Genomic DNA, 14784 nt, shown 5'->3' on the forward strand with positions numbered 1-14784 from the left:
CAGATTATAATATAAATAAATATTGTAACTTAACATTTAAATGTAAAATAAATATGCATAAACAAAACACGCATTATGTATCTAATCAATATAATCTTAACTTTTGTTTATGTTTTTATTTGACTGTTGCAGCTTTGAATATTTGAAACTCTACTGTTGTGCAGTACAAAAATACTGTGTAATGTAGAAATTAAAGTTTCTTGAACTAATATATAGATTAATAAAAATACCAACAATACTAACATAGGGTTCCATTCAGTAATATTTTTACCTTCAACTTCTCACTTTTCACTTAATTCATAAACACACCATGGGAGTAAGATGCACAGGTAAAAAAAAGAATCATGTTGTGGAAACATTTCTGAGAGATGAGACCAAGATTTGTCTTTGAAATATTTATTTGCTTGCAAGCGGGATCAACTCAAAACAGTAACATTCATCCGTCTGCAGAGAGTGAAACACTGGTTTGCATATTTCAAATGCTTCTAGTAATTTTAAAACCTTATAGTATTCTGTCACCCACTCAATATAGTAAACCACTTGGTCCAAATATTTGATAAAATACAAATATGTCCTTTTTCTAAATTGTTTTCATAAAGGATTTAGAATAAGAATGCTTAAATTAAAAAAAATGAAAAATACTAACCCTCTTCTCTCAACAGGTAGTGGTCTAGCTTTTGTTTGTATTAGCACCTATTGTATTATTGCTCTTTGTATGACATATTGCTTATTGCTCCCTGAACTCTTTGTAAGTCGCTTTGGATAAAAGCGTCTGCTAAATGACTAAATGTAAATGTAAACAAAAAAGAGAGTACCCAACTCACTATCACTAAATAATTATCGTATATATCATATATAGGTACACATAGACAGAATGTATGGACACATACACAGAAAAAATTAAGAGACCGCACCAAATTTTCATTACAAGAGATGTCTTATGGCCATTCAAGTCCAGTGTCTGTTGAATTACAACTAAATCAAACGTCAGGAGTGACAATGTCATACAAAAGTGAAAAACTGAACATGAAAACTCTGGTGCAAAATCAAGGTTATCACTTTTCTTTTACTTTCCTAAATGCATGTACAAATATTATGCTGTATTACTTAAAAGTGCATTTCTACAGTTTTCATTATCTGCAAATAAATGCAAAGAGAAACGATTTTCATATTTGAAATATTGGTAATAGTTCACGGAATGAAACAAAAATTATAGTTTAACCAAATATTTAAACATAAACATCAAAAATGCGAATAAACTGTAAAGAACAATTTTTTTTTTAAATCTTAAAATGTTAAATGTTAAAGGTTAAGTTGGGGTAAGGGATAAAATATAGAGTTTGTATAGTGCAAGAAAACATTACACCTATCGACTGTCCCCACTGAGATATTAAACCAGACGTTCGAGTGTGTGTGTGTGCATGCAGGGTTATCCTTACTGCACATAGCACAGCTACTAAATAAAGATGCCATCTGGGTTGACAGGACATATGATCATTGGATGAAAATTGTTACCATCTTTGTTAAAATGAGGGTTAAAATACGGACAGAGGGTTTCATTAAAGTCGCATTGAGTGAAAGTGTAAATATGTGACCGATTGTCCATATTATAGAACGAGACGAAAGCATCCTCATAGTCGACAAACACTCCCACCTTCAGGGGTTTGGTGGAGAGATGAAGCTGAATAGGAGGATCTTCAAAAGCTCCATATAGGTTTGAACCGCAGAGCACGATGGCCCAGTAACCCTCTTTGGGCTTGTAGAAGACTTTTCCTCTCCTATTTGCATTTTCTCTCACTACACCGAGTTCCCAACTCGTTTTCTCCCCCACCTCCACTACCCAGAATGCTCTTCCAGATGTAATCTTAAGCCTTCCCAGGATTCCACCCACCAGATCGAAATTTTCGTGAACGTTTTCTTTAACTCTCACGGTTTTGCCATCCTGAGACACTTCCAGACTTGGATGTGCGGTGTCTGCATCCAGAATCACATCCACTGTGTAAAGAGAAAAATCTCAGTTATGGAATTCTTGAGAGCTTAATAAACCAATGTAGCAGTTCAGAAATATGTTCTTCTTATACATACCTGAAAACCACTGAATTCTTCTCATTTCTGAAACCAAAAAGTTAAAAGACTTTATTCTTACAGTGGCACAGTGATGTTATTAATGATCAGATGGTATTTTATAATATGTATGCACCGATGAGCCAAAACGTTATGAGCAGCCGCAGAAAAAATGAATATTGTCTGCATATGGCAGGTAATCATAATGTTTTGGCTGAATTGTATATTCATATTTTTCATTATGTGTTTCTGGGAGGTACTTTGAAAATGTCATGATACTATCAGTGACGCTGGCTTTAGTAACCCCACTAAACACATCCCTACTCAAAAACATCAAATCTCACCAGAAGGGCAAAGATTCTCCAGCAGAGTCCTAATAGAAGCCAATGTTGTTGAGTTTATATTTCTCATGGAGCCAAACGTCAGTTCAGTGTCAATAGAAACTGTACAATCATGTTTGAATTCAGCAGGTACAGAAGACTGTGACTGAAAGAGAGACAAAATCATCACAACATTACAGTGTTGGCCTGCTTATAGTATTCCTTTTTATTTATTCTCACATAAATAGTGCATTAGTATGGGATAATATACAGCTAGCTGTTGATTAAAGGATGTTTATGTGGAGGTGAAGAACCACCAGACATGATGCAGAAGCTAGCTGTGGATTAACCTGCATTATCAGGGTCATTTGCGTAGTAAAAAGCTCTAATTGATAAGATTTTGATCAGACATTATACAGATGGTGGTAATTTTCGACATTAAATTTGTCGGTTAATTTGAACCTTCATTCAAATGTCTGGAACTATCTGCATGTTTTAATGCACACCTTCCAGCCAATCAAACTTGAGTATTTAGTAAATATTATACAACAGTTTATATGTTTATTCTTTTTTTATTGAATACAAACAAAAACATTTGCAATTGCATTCATACAGTAAATGCATTCTAAAAAAGCAAGGCACACAAGTAAATGAGTAATGAAAGAAAAATAATAAAGAAGAAAAGAAACAGCAGGGGTCTTTCCATCGCCTTCCAGCAGCCTCTACCAAAGCAAATCCAACAAATTTACAAGCCTGTTAGGCCATTCTATGGCATTCAAATTCAAACTTAGGCGTGACTTTCAACCTCATGAAAGACCCCTGGTTTTGTGATCATTTTTCTCCTGTGTTGGAGTCTCTACACTGGCTCCCTGTAAAATACTGTATTAATATTAAATCCTTATGTTAAAATGTAAGGCTTTGCATGACCTGGCTCCGCAGTACCTGTCTGACCTGATATTGCCATACACACCATGTCAAATTTTGAGCTCTTCTCAATGTGGTTTTTAAGTGGTTCCCATGACACGGCTTCCCACCATGGGTTGGGACATTCTAGGATGAGGTTGAGTTAATTATGAACTATTTCTTAAAATGCACAAAATACAGAAATAGTCACTGACCTGGAGAAAGACGTTGTCATCTTCCTCTTTCTTATTTTGGTTCAACTGATCGATGATTTCTTTATACCTCAGGATTTCTTTTCGTATCTGCTGGGTTTTCTCTGCCATCTCCTTCTCAAGACATCTTCTTCCATCCTCCAGAGGAGTCAGCAGCTCCTCCTCAGCTCTCCTCACAACATCCATCACTTCAGCAAAGACCTCCTTTATCTCCCTCTGCTCTCCGTCTATATGAGCCTGTGAGAAGAGAAGTGACTGATCATTCTGTGTCTGTTTATAGATTCACTCTCAGAAATATTAAAAAATATATATATACATTTCAAAGAAATACACTAACCTGGTATTTTGTGACAATGTTTTGAAGTTCCTGAAGTTTGTTTTCACTCTGGTTTATCATGCTTTTCAATCCTTCAATGGTATTTTGCTCTTCGGCCTGCAGAAACACACCAAACTGTCTGAGTACATTGATACAGTTTAAAAGCCCCACCAGAATGTAACCAAGCAGTGTTAGAACCACATTTGTGCTGATTGTATTTTAATTTTGATTGAGACATTTCTATAAAAGGTTTATACCTCTCTCCTCTTTCTTTCTGTCTCCACAGATATGACATCTTCACCGTTCATCACACATAAGGTGCAGATCAAGCGCTTGTCCCGTTTGCAGTAGAGCTCCAGAGGTCTGCCGTGGACACGACACGCTTTCTCTTCCAATCTCTCCACCGGACTCACCAGTTTATGAAACCTATGCATCTCCAAAGACTGATGGCGCATCAGATGGTGATCACAGTACGAGAGCAAACAGGTCAAGCAGGACTTCACAGCTTTGAACGGTCGGTTTTCCTCACAGACGTTGCAGGGGATCTCACCTCTCTTTCCTGTGTAGAGACTCATATAGTCCATCTTCACCTGGTGAAACTCTAGCAGAAGGTTTCTGAGAGCAGCGTTCACCCTGGGTTTTGTGTACACAGCATCCTTACACAGAGGGCATTGTAGATCTTTCATGTTTATGTGCTGGTCCAGACAGCGCTGGCAAAAGCTGTGTCCACAGCCTGTGGTGACCGGATCTTCAAACATGTTCTTACAGATGGGACACTGAAGGTGGTGAGAGATATCTACAGCTGTAGCCATGGTGATTAGGTCTGAGTTTACACGTGAGGATTTGAATAATAAAATTTATAAAAATGGATTGTGTAAATAAAACAAGCTGGAGACGTGTTTTTGAACAATTTGTTTTATATTTATCAACTGAACCTGCAGATATAGGGGAAAGGGGAAATAGTGTCCATATAGCCACGGGGGAAAAAGTCCCGGGTTCCAGAGCGTTGTTGTACCGATTAGTTTTGGGTAGCAGTCCTTCGTCTGAGCCTTAAAAAACACAAGAAAATAGACGTAGCATTGGTTGTGGAGTTCAAGCTCACCCTGAGTTCAGTGGCCTCAGCTTATATAGCCACTTGAACTATTGGCAATATTAAGAGATTGCCTGGCAACAGAGAGCTTGACAAAGCAACATAAGAAAAAGGAGATAACCAGGACCGCTTTTTACAAAGATACTTTAAAGTACCTTCCAGATCCCTGCGGTCTGCAAATAAACAACGATTATTGGTACCATCCCAAAAAGGAAAAATGTCACCCTCGCATACCTTCTCTGGATCTGTTCCACATTGGTGGAATGATCTGCCTGCTGCTACAAGATCAGCAGACTCTGTTGCCATCTTTAAAAAACGCCTGAAAACGCATCTCTCCCATCAACATGTAGCTGATTGATTCTAATCTCTAATTCATTTCTGTCTTCTTATAAAAATAAAAAAACAATTGTACTAACCTCACTATTGTTAGCTTTGTATACTGTGCTAGACTTTAATGGACTAGTTATGATGCATTTTGTTGCCTATGTTGTTATAATTGCTTTCAATGTTTCCTCCTCTGTAAGTTGCTTTGGATAAAAGCGTCTGCTAAATGACTAAATGTTATTGTAAATATAAGTTTGTCAGTAGCATTTTTAGCGAGGAGAAAACTGGGCCCTTCAATTACCTATAACAGATCTTGAGGAACACCTACGAAAAACTAATTCTGACAATCAGAGCCAATTTGCATTCCTGAGGACCAATTTAGTGAACAAAACTCCAGGTGGATCCCCAAGGAGAAACACTCCTCAACAATTGAACAGTTTCGACTCTTGAAACTCTTGAATGTGGAAGGTAAGATTTTCACAAGTGTTTTGGCCAATAGTCTCCAGATGTTTGGAGCATGCTAAAATCATCTTGCACCGTTTGCAAATGGCAAAACATAAGAAGAAAGACCTACATGTGGTTATTCTAGATCTTGACATGCCTTTCAAAGCAGGTAACAAAGCTGATTAAGGAATATTTCGCCTGCATTACCACACAGGATAGTACTAAAACGTGGCAACAGCTGGAGGTTGGCACAATGGCAGGTTGCACAATTCACCACTGGCTTTCACCATGGGAATGGAAATAATAGTTTGGGTATCGTGTTGGGTGGTTGGAGGAGAATGTTTGAAAAGTGGGTTGCACCTACCTCCAATCAGGGCATAAATGGATGACATGACCTCACAACAACCATGGATAAGCTCCAGGAAAACGTTAGTTGGGAAGAAACTGAGTTCAAACGCAGCAAATTCCACAACATTTGTTATTTCATGTGCCGGCTTACCAATGACAAGTTCAGTATAGAGGGTGAGCCCATACCAACGGTCACAGACAATCCCATCAAAAGCTTTTGACGGTGGTACACCCCAGATCTTTTAAGACGCTTAACAGACGGAACAACTCAGGCAAGAGACAGCCAGTGGACTTGAGAAAATCAATAATACAGCTCTTCATGGGATGCTGAAACTTCCAATTTGGCTTGTTGCCACGCCTGATGTGGCAAATTTCAATATCTGATCTCACAGTGTCTCACGACAAGAACCTGGAGAGATTGGTGAGTTCACAAGTGAGGAAAAGGCTTGGGCTACCAAGATACCTTTGCAACATAAGGTAAATAGGGCTGTATGGGAATGGAGCTCTCTCTCTTACCATGTCAAGGTTGGAGATAATGCTCAATCCTGTGATCCCTGTAAAAATGCTGCTGCAACAATTGAGACAGGGAGGAATTAGAAAACAACAACACTAGTAGCAGATGCGAAGACAGCCCTTAGACATAAGGACATCGTGAGACAAGTTCAATATGGCAGAGGGGGAATTGGTTATGGCATAACCACATCCACATGGCAAAAAGCAACACCAATGGAACAGAGTCAGCAAATGCCATCCCCAAAACGCCCAGGCTAACTCGATAAATAGGTAACCTTTTATTTGGGAGGGGCAGAAAAAGCGGGCCACACCCCGAAACCCAGATTCAGGTCTGCTGAGCATAGCCAGTGATTGGGAAATGTGAATTGATTTAAATCGCAGACTAACTTCCCCCCTGGAAATCGCATCGGCCAATCTACGGCCGTAAAAGGCCCTGTTGTCCAGCTCCAGTAGGATAGTCATCATAGTTGAGTTGACTGTGCCTTGGGAAGAAGCAATTAATGAAGCATTTGAAAGAAAGAATCTCGGGTATACCAACCTTGCAGCGGAGGCTGAAGATTAGGGCTAGGCAGGGAAAGTGTTCCTGGTGGAAGTGGGCTGCAGGGGCTTTGTTTCCAATTCCTCTACAAGGCAGCTTAAGGAAGTCGGGATCAGAGAACATGCATATAGGATGGTACTCAAAGAACTTCCTACTGTTGCAGAGAGAAGCCGCCACTGACTGTGGTTGAAACAAAGAACACAATATGGGCTGTCAAATGACCATGTCATAAAATTGTGTTGTAATGATTGGACACTGAACATGCATTAACGCTGCCAGTGGGGCTAGAACAGTCTTAGCCATCAGGTTGTTGCGTATGGTTGAGTTGAGGTGTGATGCCACCAAACGACCAGCAAAGCAAGTGTTGTTGAAGCTGCAGCCACTAATCTGGTTGAGTTAATTGACACAGGAAGTTGGGTTCAGAGGACAGGTCCAGTGAAGGATAATCAAGACTTGGCCAGTTGGGGGGAAAGAAGAAGCCACTGGCTGTGGTTGAGGCGGATGGACACAGCATATGCTGCCAAATGACCATGTAACAATGCAACACACACCCAGGTCTGATCAACCTTTCGTGGGCCTCCCATGGCCAAAACATCCAGACATAGAAGATGTGTCACGGTTTGGTTAAAGGGAGAACCCAAGTGCGGGCAGACACAGGGAGGAAGGGGTTAATACAAGGACTTTAATATATATACAAAACAGAAAACAAACACCCACGATGGGGTAACAAAACAAGAACAGGGGACACGATAAACTGATGAGACCAAAACACACTTGACAAGAACACTAACTTAAAAATACCAAGACTAAACAGAACACCAACAAAGACTAGAAAATACTTAAAGGCTTTTCAGGACAAGGGATCGATGGACAAGGCATCTATACAGGGAAACAAGTACAACGAATGAGCACAGGACAATGAACACGGGGATGTTTTAAAGGGGAAACACAGGATAATTAACAAGGGGCAGGTGTAGGTAATGAAACACTAATGGGAAGGCTAACGAGACAAAAGGGCAGGAAACACAGACGAGACACGAGAAAAGCACATGGCAAGTCAAAATCAAAACAACGCCATGTCTTTCTCACACAAAACCTAAGGCTATGCCATGACTTCGCTGCAAGACCAAGAAGAAGCATGACATGATAGCGGAATCATGACATAAGCCCCCCCTTAAATGAACACCTCCAGGTGTTTATCAAGGGGTATACTGACAAGACAAGGTAAAATGGGACAACGACAAGACAAGGCAAAACATAGTAAACAAGATTAGGGGCAGACAAGAATACATTACAAAAGGGTTGGGGTGACGTAATAAAAATAACAAACAAGGGAGGGGGAACAACATGAGTCCATGAGGGAAAGTCCGAAGGGATTGGGATAAGATGGGACAGGTTTAGTCTGGGGTGGCGCTCGGGAGCGTGAAGTCCCAGGGGACTTGGGGGCAGCGCTCGAGAGCGCGAAGTCCCAGGGGCACTAGGAGTCCCCGGCTGAGCGGCAGGACTTGGCACAGGCTGGAAGGCCCAGCAGGGCAGGACTTGGCACCGGCTGGAAGGCCGGCAGGGCAGGACTTGGCACCGGCTGGAAGGCCGGCAGGGCAGGACTTTGCACCGGCTGGAAGGCCGGCAGGGCAGGACTTGGGACCACCGGACTTGACGGGACCACCGGACTTGGCATGGCACTGGACACAGGCTGCAGCACCGTCTGGGCTTGCTTCTGTGCCCTCCTCTTTTGCCTCTTCCTTCTCAGTCTCGCCACCCATCCGGTAGCCGGCAGAAGGAAGGAGACGAAGGGCAGGTCTGGCTACGGATTGGAGGCCTCCGAAGAGGACCCCCAGGATTCCCGTCTCTCCCGCTTGCCAGTGAGACTGGGCGGTTGTGGAGAGGCTGCAGAGGGGTGCGTGGCGATGCCCACAACACCGATCTGCAGAGGACCACTCTCGGGTATCGCAACCAGCGGAGATGAGTCAAAGGTGTTCAATGAGGTCGCGGACTCCGAACGAGCTGTGGCAGTTAGCCCCACGGCGTCGAAGTCCAACGGCCTCATTGCCCTCATCTCCGAGCGAGAGAGTGGCTCTCTGAGACCAGTGTTGAACAGCACCGCCAGCTCCCCCTTCCCGAAGACGCCTTGCTCAGCAATGTCAAGGAACCTCTCCACATACTCATCCACAGTCTCACTTCCCTGGCGAAGGCTGCAGAGGCGATGGGCCAGACTTGTGCGGTCAGTGTTCATGCTGCCTGCTGGGTTCAGATTTGGCTCGTTCGTTCTGTCACGGTTTGGTTAAAGGGAGAACCCAAGTGCAGGCAGACACAGGGATGAAGGGGTTAACACAAGGACTTTAATATAGGCCTATATATATATACAAAACAAAAAACAAACACACATGATGGGGTAACAAAACAGGAACAGGGGACACGATAAACTGATAAGAACAAAACACACTTGACAAGAACACTAACTACAAAATACCAAGACTAAACGGAACACTCACAAAGACTAGAAAATACTTAAAGGTTTTGCAGGACAAGGGATCGATGGACAAGGGATCGATACAGGGAAACAAGTACAACGAACAAGCACAGGACAATGAACACGAGGATGTTTTAAAGGAGAAACACAGGATAATTAACATGGGGCAGGTGTAGGTAATGAAACACTAATGGGAAGGCTAATGAGACAAAAGGGCGGGAAACACAGACAAGACACGAGAAAGCACATGGCAAGTCAAAATCAAAACAACGCCATGTCTTTCTCACACAAAACCTAAGGCTATCCCATGAATCCGCTGCAAAGAATGATAGCGGAATCATGACAGGATGCCTAGTCGACAAACGAAATGTCCTATTGAGCAATTAAACTGTGCTGAAATAGTGTGATTTTAAAACATTGACCTATTTTCAAATCGTTTTATCACTATGAATACAGATATTTGACCCCATAACACAGGTGTTCATAATGTCAAAAATCTAATAAATATCTATACAATATTATTGCATTTTTATTTATTTGTATTCCTATTTTATTTATTTGGGTTTTATTTTATTTTAATATATTTTTGTGTTTTGTCCTTTATGTGGTTTGTTCCTTATTTCCTGTTTCCTGTATGTTTTGTGTGTTCTCTTAAGCTCGATAAGCTCTGCAACAATGCTCATTATGAAAAGCATTAGCACTAAAAAATTTATTTGGACAAATGTTTGTGACATATAATCATTTGCCAGGTTATTTATTTATTTATGTATCTTAGCAATGAAAAAAATGAAACCTATGTCTTAATGAGTTATTTTGCATTTGATTTAAGTCAAGCAAACATGACGATTCGTTTTATCATAAAATCATCTGCTGTTCTAGAAGAACTTCCTGTTACAATTTTAACACTGGATGACAGTGTTAATAAAATACAACAAACAGAACATTTATGACTAATGAAAATGTCAAACGACCATCTTGAAGGTTTAATTATATATTTAGGATAAAATTAAGATTTTTTTGTATCGTGCAAAGTAGTCTATACACAAGGGGTTGCTTATTTTGTGCAAGGTAAAGTAGAATACGATCATAGCCTGACTTTAAACATTTGCACTGGGTGGATCCTCATTTTCATAACCTTAACTGAAATAGAAACCACACCTACACAATGCATGGTACAGGCTCATTGCATTGTCAGAGAGCAAGTGTGTTAAGCTGTCAATCACTCTCACACTTTCTCTTGCAATACATTTACTATCTTACATATATCATATATTTAAGATTCAACCGTGCAAAAAATGTTTTTCTGATTATCTCATTTATTATTTAAAGGTATTTGTTTAGGTAAAGTTATCATTTTTGTTTAATTCTGTGAACTACTATCAATTTTTTTTTACCATCTATAAAAAATTGAAAATATTGTTTCTATTTGCATTTATGTGCAGAAATTGAAAACTGGAGATACAGGTCAACATAACAGATTATTTTATCTTAGTTTGCATTTGTCTTGTCATTATGTCAGTCTTTGACATTGCTGTTGGATGACTTTCCTGAGGTTTCATTTTGTAGAAATACAACAAACCCTGGAGTGAAATGGCCACAATCTAGAAATGATACAGTATGAAAAGAAAATTTACAAGAAAAGTGACAAGACGTGCCATTTTCGTCTCTGCCCTCCCTCAAACTGATTTTACTTTTTTGATGCTGTAACAATATTTTTGTAAAAAAGCCTATAACCCTATAAACAATAAATTATCCCTTAAATCAGAGTGAAATATGTGAATAACATTTGTGTACAAGCCCCTAGTTGTGACGTTAAACTTTGCATGAAATGCAAATTCATCCCTCGAATGATTGGTGGATTAAAATGTTGTTCTAGGGTCAACACAATGTTAACCCAAGTACATCTCTCAATTGGCAAAATTATGAGAGTCTGCACCCTCGATCACATAAATCCTAAAATGTGACACATATGTATGATAAACAAATGCGACCTGGATAGGCAGAAAGAGAACTAAAACCATATGGATAAAACAAATCATATTACATATATAACATTAAATAAGCTTCTTGAAGAGGTTTTCTCATTAATGTATTCAATATATAAGTAGTGCTTGTATTCTGCTCTCTAGTGGCTAATAACAATATTATCTTTTAGAGTTTATCATGAAATGACATCTAATTGTTTCAAAATAACGAGATTTTAACGCAACATAACGCCGGTTGTACCGAACTAATAAGTTATTATATTTAAATAATAATTTATTCATTTATTAAATACTTATTTATTGAATTTTTATCTTGAATAATAACTTAATCGGATACTTCAACCAAAAATGAAAATTCTGTAATTGACTTAACCTCCAGTTTTTTCAAATCTGTATGATCATTTATTTTTTTCTGATGAAGACAGAGAAAGATTTTATGAATTCACAAAGTCACTGACGATTTAAAACAGTCCATTGGTTTTAGAGATTAAGTTTGACCATTTGACACAGCACTCCAGGGAATGAAGACCTGTTGATTCTTTTAAATATCTCTATGTACTTCAGTAAAAGTCACACATAAAGGATCATAAATAAGACTTACCTTTCCAAGGAAGTGAATCTTCTCTTCAGTGTATGCGGTATCTCTCTCTCTCTTATCATTTATTTTAGTTTCATTTCCCGGCATTATCCATCCCTCTCTTGACTTAAATTTCCCAGCACAAAAGCCATTGGCTGACTATCCACAGTGGTTTGCATATTTGCACAGGATTTGCTTGTGTGTGTTTCCATCAGCAATACCTGCTTTCCTTTAGAGAACTTCCGTCTGTTTAACATCAATGAACAAATTAAAATTCAATTTAAACTTACATTCTCATTCCTTAAAAACCATCTAGTCTGTGTTTCAAAACTTTTGTTTCTTTTTACTCATTATCAACATAACGCCAACTTTAAATCTTTATCTTTAACAAAATATTTTTATATTTCTTCTGTTAGACAAACAAAAAAAAGGGCATGACTTTTGGCAACTAAGAGCCTGATTTACTAACAGCTTGCGGCAGCGCAAACACCAATTGTGGTGTAAAAAACTGCTGTCTGTATTTACTTAAAACACGCAGTGAAAATTTTAAAACGATTTGCAATTCGATGTTAGAGGTCACCCTATCAAGGATTTTAATGGTGTTTCATTATGCAACAGTTTTAACTAATCCGTTTGTTCTTTCCCTCAATGCATATTCGCCCATGTTTGTAGTTTTTAAAAGGACCCGCACCCGAAATCATACTGCTTTTGATGGGTATAATAGGTCACAGTTTATTTTATTTTGCTATTCTTACTTGATGAACTACAGTGTCCTGTACCCACTCGTAAAAATATATATATGTGACCCTGGACAACAAAACCATCATAACCGTCTTATGGGTCAATTTTTTGAAATTGAGATTTTTACATCAACTGAAAGCTGAATAGTTAAGCTTTTTATTGATTTATGGGTTGTTAAGATGGGACAATATCTGGTGGAGATACAAGTGTAAAACTCTGGAAATAAAGGGTGCAAGAAAATCGCCTTTTGAAGTTGTTAATCCGAGGCATTGTAGCTGTCAGGAACGTAGTCGAAAAACCCAATTGCAGTTGGTGAAGGGGTTAAGACTTTAATGATAAAACACAAAACAAACACCCACAATGGGGGGAAAACACTAACCAAAACTAAAGTACGAAATTGAAAACAAACACTTCCCACATGGGGGGCAAAAACAAACTACGATCTCAAAACAGTCACACGAAGCATAATAACAAAGACAAGGGCACTAGGAACAACAAACTCACAGAATCTTGACTGTGAACAAGTACAACGAACGAGCACAAGACAATAGACATGAGGGCATATTATAGGAAAACTAACAAAGGAGATAACAATGGGCAGGTGTGAGTAATGAGACACAGGAGGAAAGCAATACTAGGAACGAGAGGGGCGGGGCCAATGACGAGACTGGAGAGAACGCATATGATGTCCTGATTGACAATAATATGTTTCTCTCCACATAAAACACGTGGGTCTGTCAGGATTCTGCCCCTAGACCAGAAAATCAAGACAAGAGAAGGCAGAATCATGACAGTAGCAGGCCATCCACTGACAAAAATAAAGTTTTTATATATTTTGGGTTGAAAATTTACAAAATATCTTTATGGAACAAGATCTTTACTTAATATCCTAATGATTTTTGACACAAAATAAAAATCTATAATTTTGCCCCACACGATGTATTTTTGGCTTTTACAAAAAATGTTCCCGAACTACTTAAGACTGGTTATGTGATCCAGGGTCACATATGTGGTGTCTGAACATTTTTAGTTTCTAAGTGTATTTAAAAAAAATAATATAACCTGGTCTTTTGTGACAGTCTTTTGAAGTTCCTCAAGTTTGTTTTCACTCAGGTTTATCATGCTTTTCCATCTGTTAATAGTATTTTGCTGTTCGACACACCAAACTGTCTGAGTAGTTTAAAAAGCTTCATCAGAATGTAACCAAGCAGATGTCTTATACAAGATTTAAAGCCACATTTATGCTGCTTTTATTTTATATATTAGGTAATAGAATTTACTTCAAATTATAATTTCATTAAAACAAGATAAACTCAATATTCATATGCTTAAAAAGGCCACATGTCGACTTTTCTATAAAAGATTCATACCTCTTTCTCTCTTTCTCCACCATCTTCACTGGTCTTCACACATAATCTGCAGATCAAGTGCTTGTCCCGTTTGTGGATCTCACCTCTCTCTCCTGTGTTGAGGTTTTGAGGGCATTGTTGATCACTCATGCTGATGTGCTGGTCCAGACAGCGCTGGCAAAAGCTGTGTCCACCACCTGTTAAGACCTACAGCTGTAGCCATGGTTATTAGTTTACACCTGAGAATTCAAATTACAATATCAATAAAAATGATTTGCAGTTGAAAGCAAGAACCCAAGGTCGCTGAATGAGGCAGGTCACTGCGGAGCAGGATAACCGTTCAGTGTAAATTGCGTCACTTCCTGTCTCTGGTGTAGGTGAATGTAATTGCCATTTTGGCTGTTGGATAGTACGGAAGTAGGGGATGAGTAGATTGGACACTCTCTTTCTTCTGACTGTGACATAGTCACAGTAGCATAGCCAACATAGTAACATTGTTAAACGTAAAACGTGACATTACATTTAAGTTATAATTTGGCATGTAAGTGAAGTTATAATATATTTTCTTTTCTGTTTTAATTGTTTTCATC

The 14784-nt window shown here is 39.0% G+C and overlaps 1 protein-coding gene across 1 annotated transcript; it reads right to left on the minus strand.

The window, feature by feature from the left end:
* Nucleotides 1-389: 389 nt before the first annotated feature.
* Nucleotides 390-12185, minus strand: LOC306894982 (E3 ubiquitin-protein ligase TRIM21-like). Its single transcript, XM_079457857.1, has 7 exons — nt 12129-12185; nt 4073-4864; nt 3837-3932; nt 3503-3736; nt 2409-2550; nt 2086-2112; nt 390-1995 (listed from the first exon to the last, which is right to left on the minus strand). Exons 2-7 carry the CDS (start codon nt 4625-4627, stop codon nt 1457-1459), a joined length of 1593 nt encoding a protein of 530 aa, XP_079313983.1. The 5' UTR covers nt 4628-4864; nt 12129-12185; the 3' UTR covers nt 390-1456.
* Between the last annotated feature and the right edge of the window lie 2599 nt (nt 12186-14784).

The sequence above is a fragment of the Barbatula barbatula genome, assembly GCF_947034865.1.
Source record: "Barbatula barbatula genome assembly, chromosome: 1".
NCBI lineage: Eukaryota > Metazoa > Chordata > Actinopteri > Cypriniformes > Nemacheilidae > Barbatula > Barbatula barbatula.

What these genes read in the sequence shown, in the direction of transcription:
- LOC306894982 (XM_079457857.1), bottom strand. Translation starts at nt 4,627, where the DNA reads ATGGCTACAGCTGTAGATATCTCTCACCACCTTCAGTGTCCCATCTGT. An exon ending in CAGAAAGAAAGAGGAGAGAG is followed by an intron (nt 3,933 to 4,072) that starts GTATAAACCTTT and finishes GTGTTTCTGCAG; the next exon opens with GCCGAAGAGCAAAATACCAT. An exon ending in GGAGAATCTTTGCCCTTCTG is followed by an intron (nt 2,113 to 2,408) that starts GTGAGATTTGAT and finishes TTTTGGTTTCAG; the next exon opens with AAATGAGAAGAATTCAGTGG.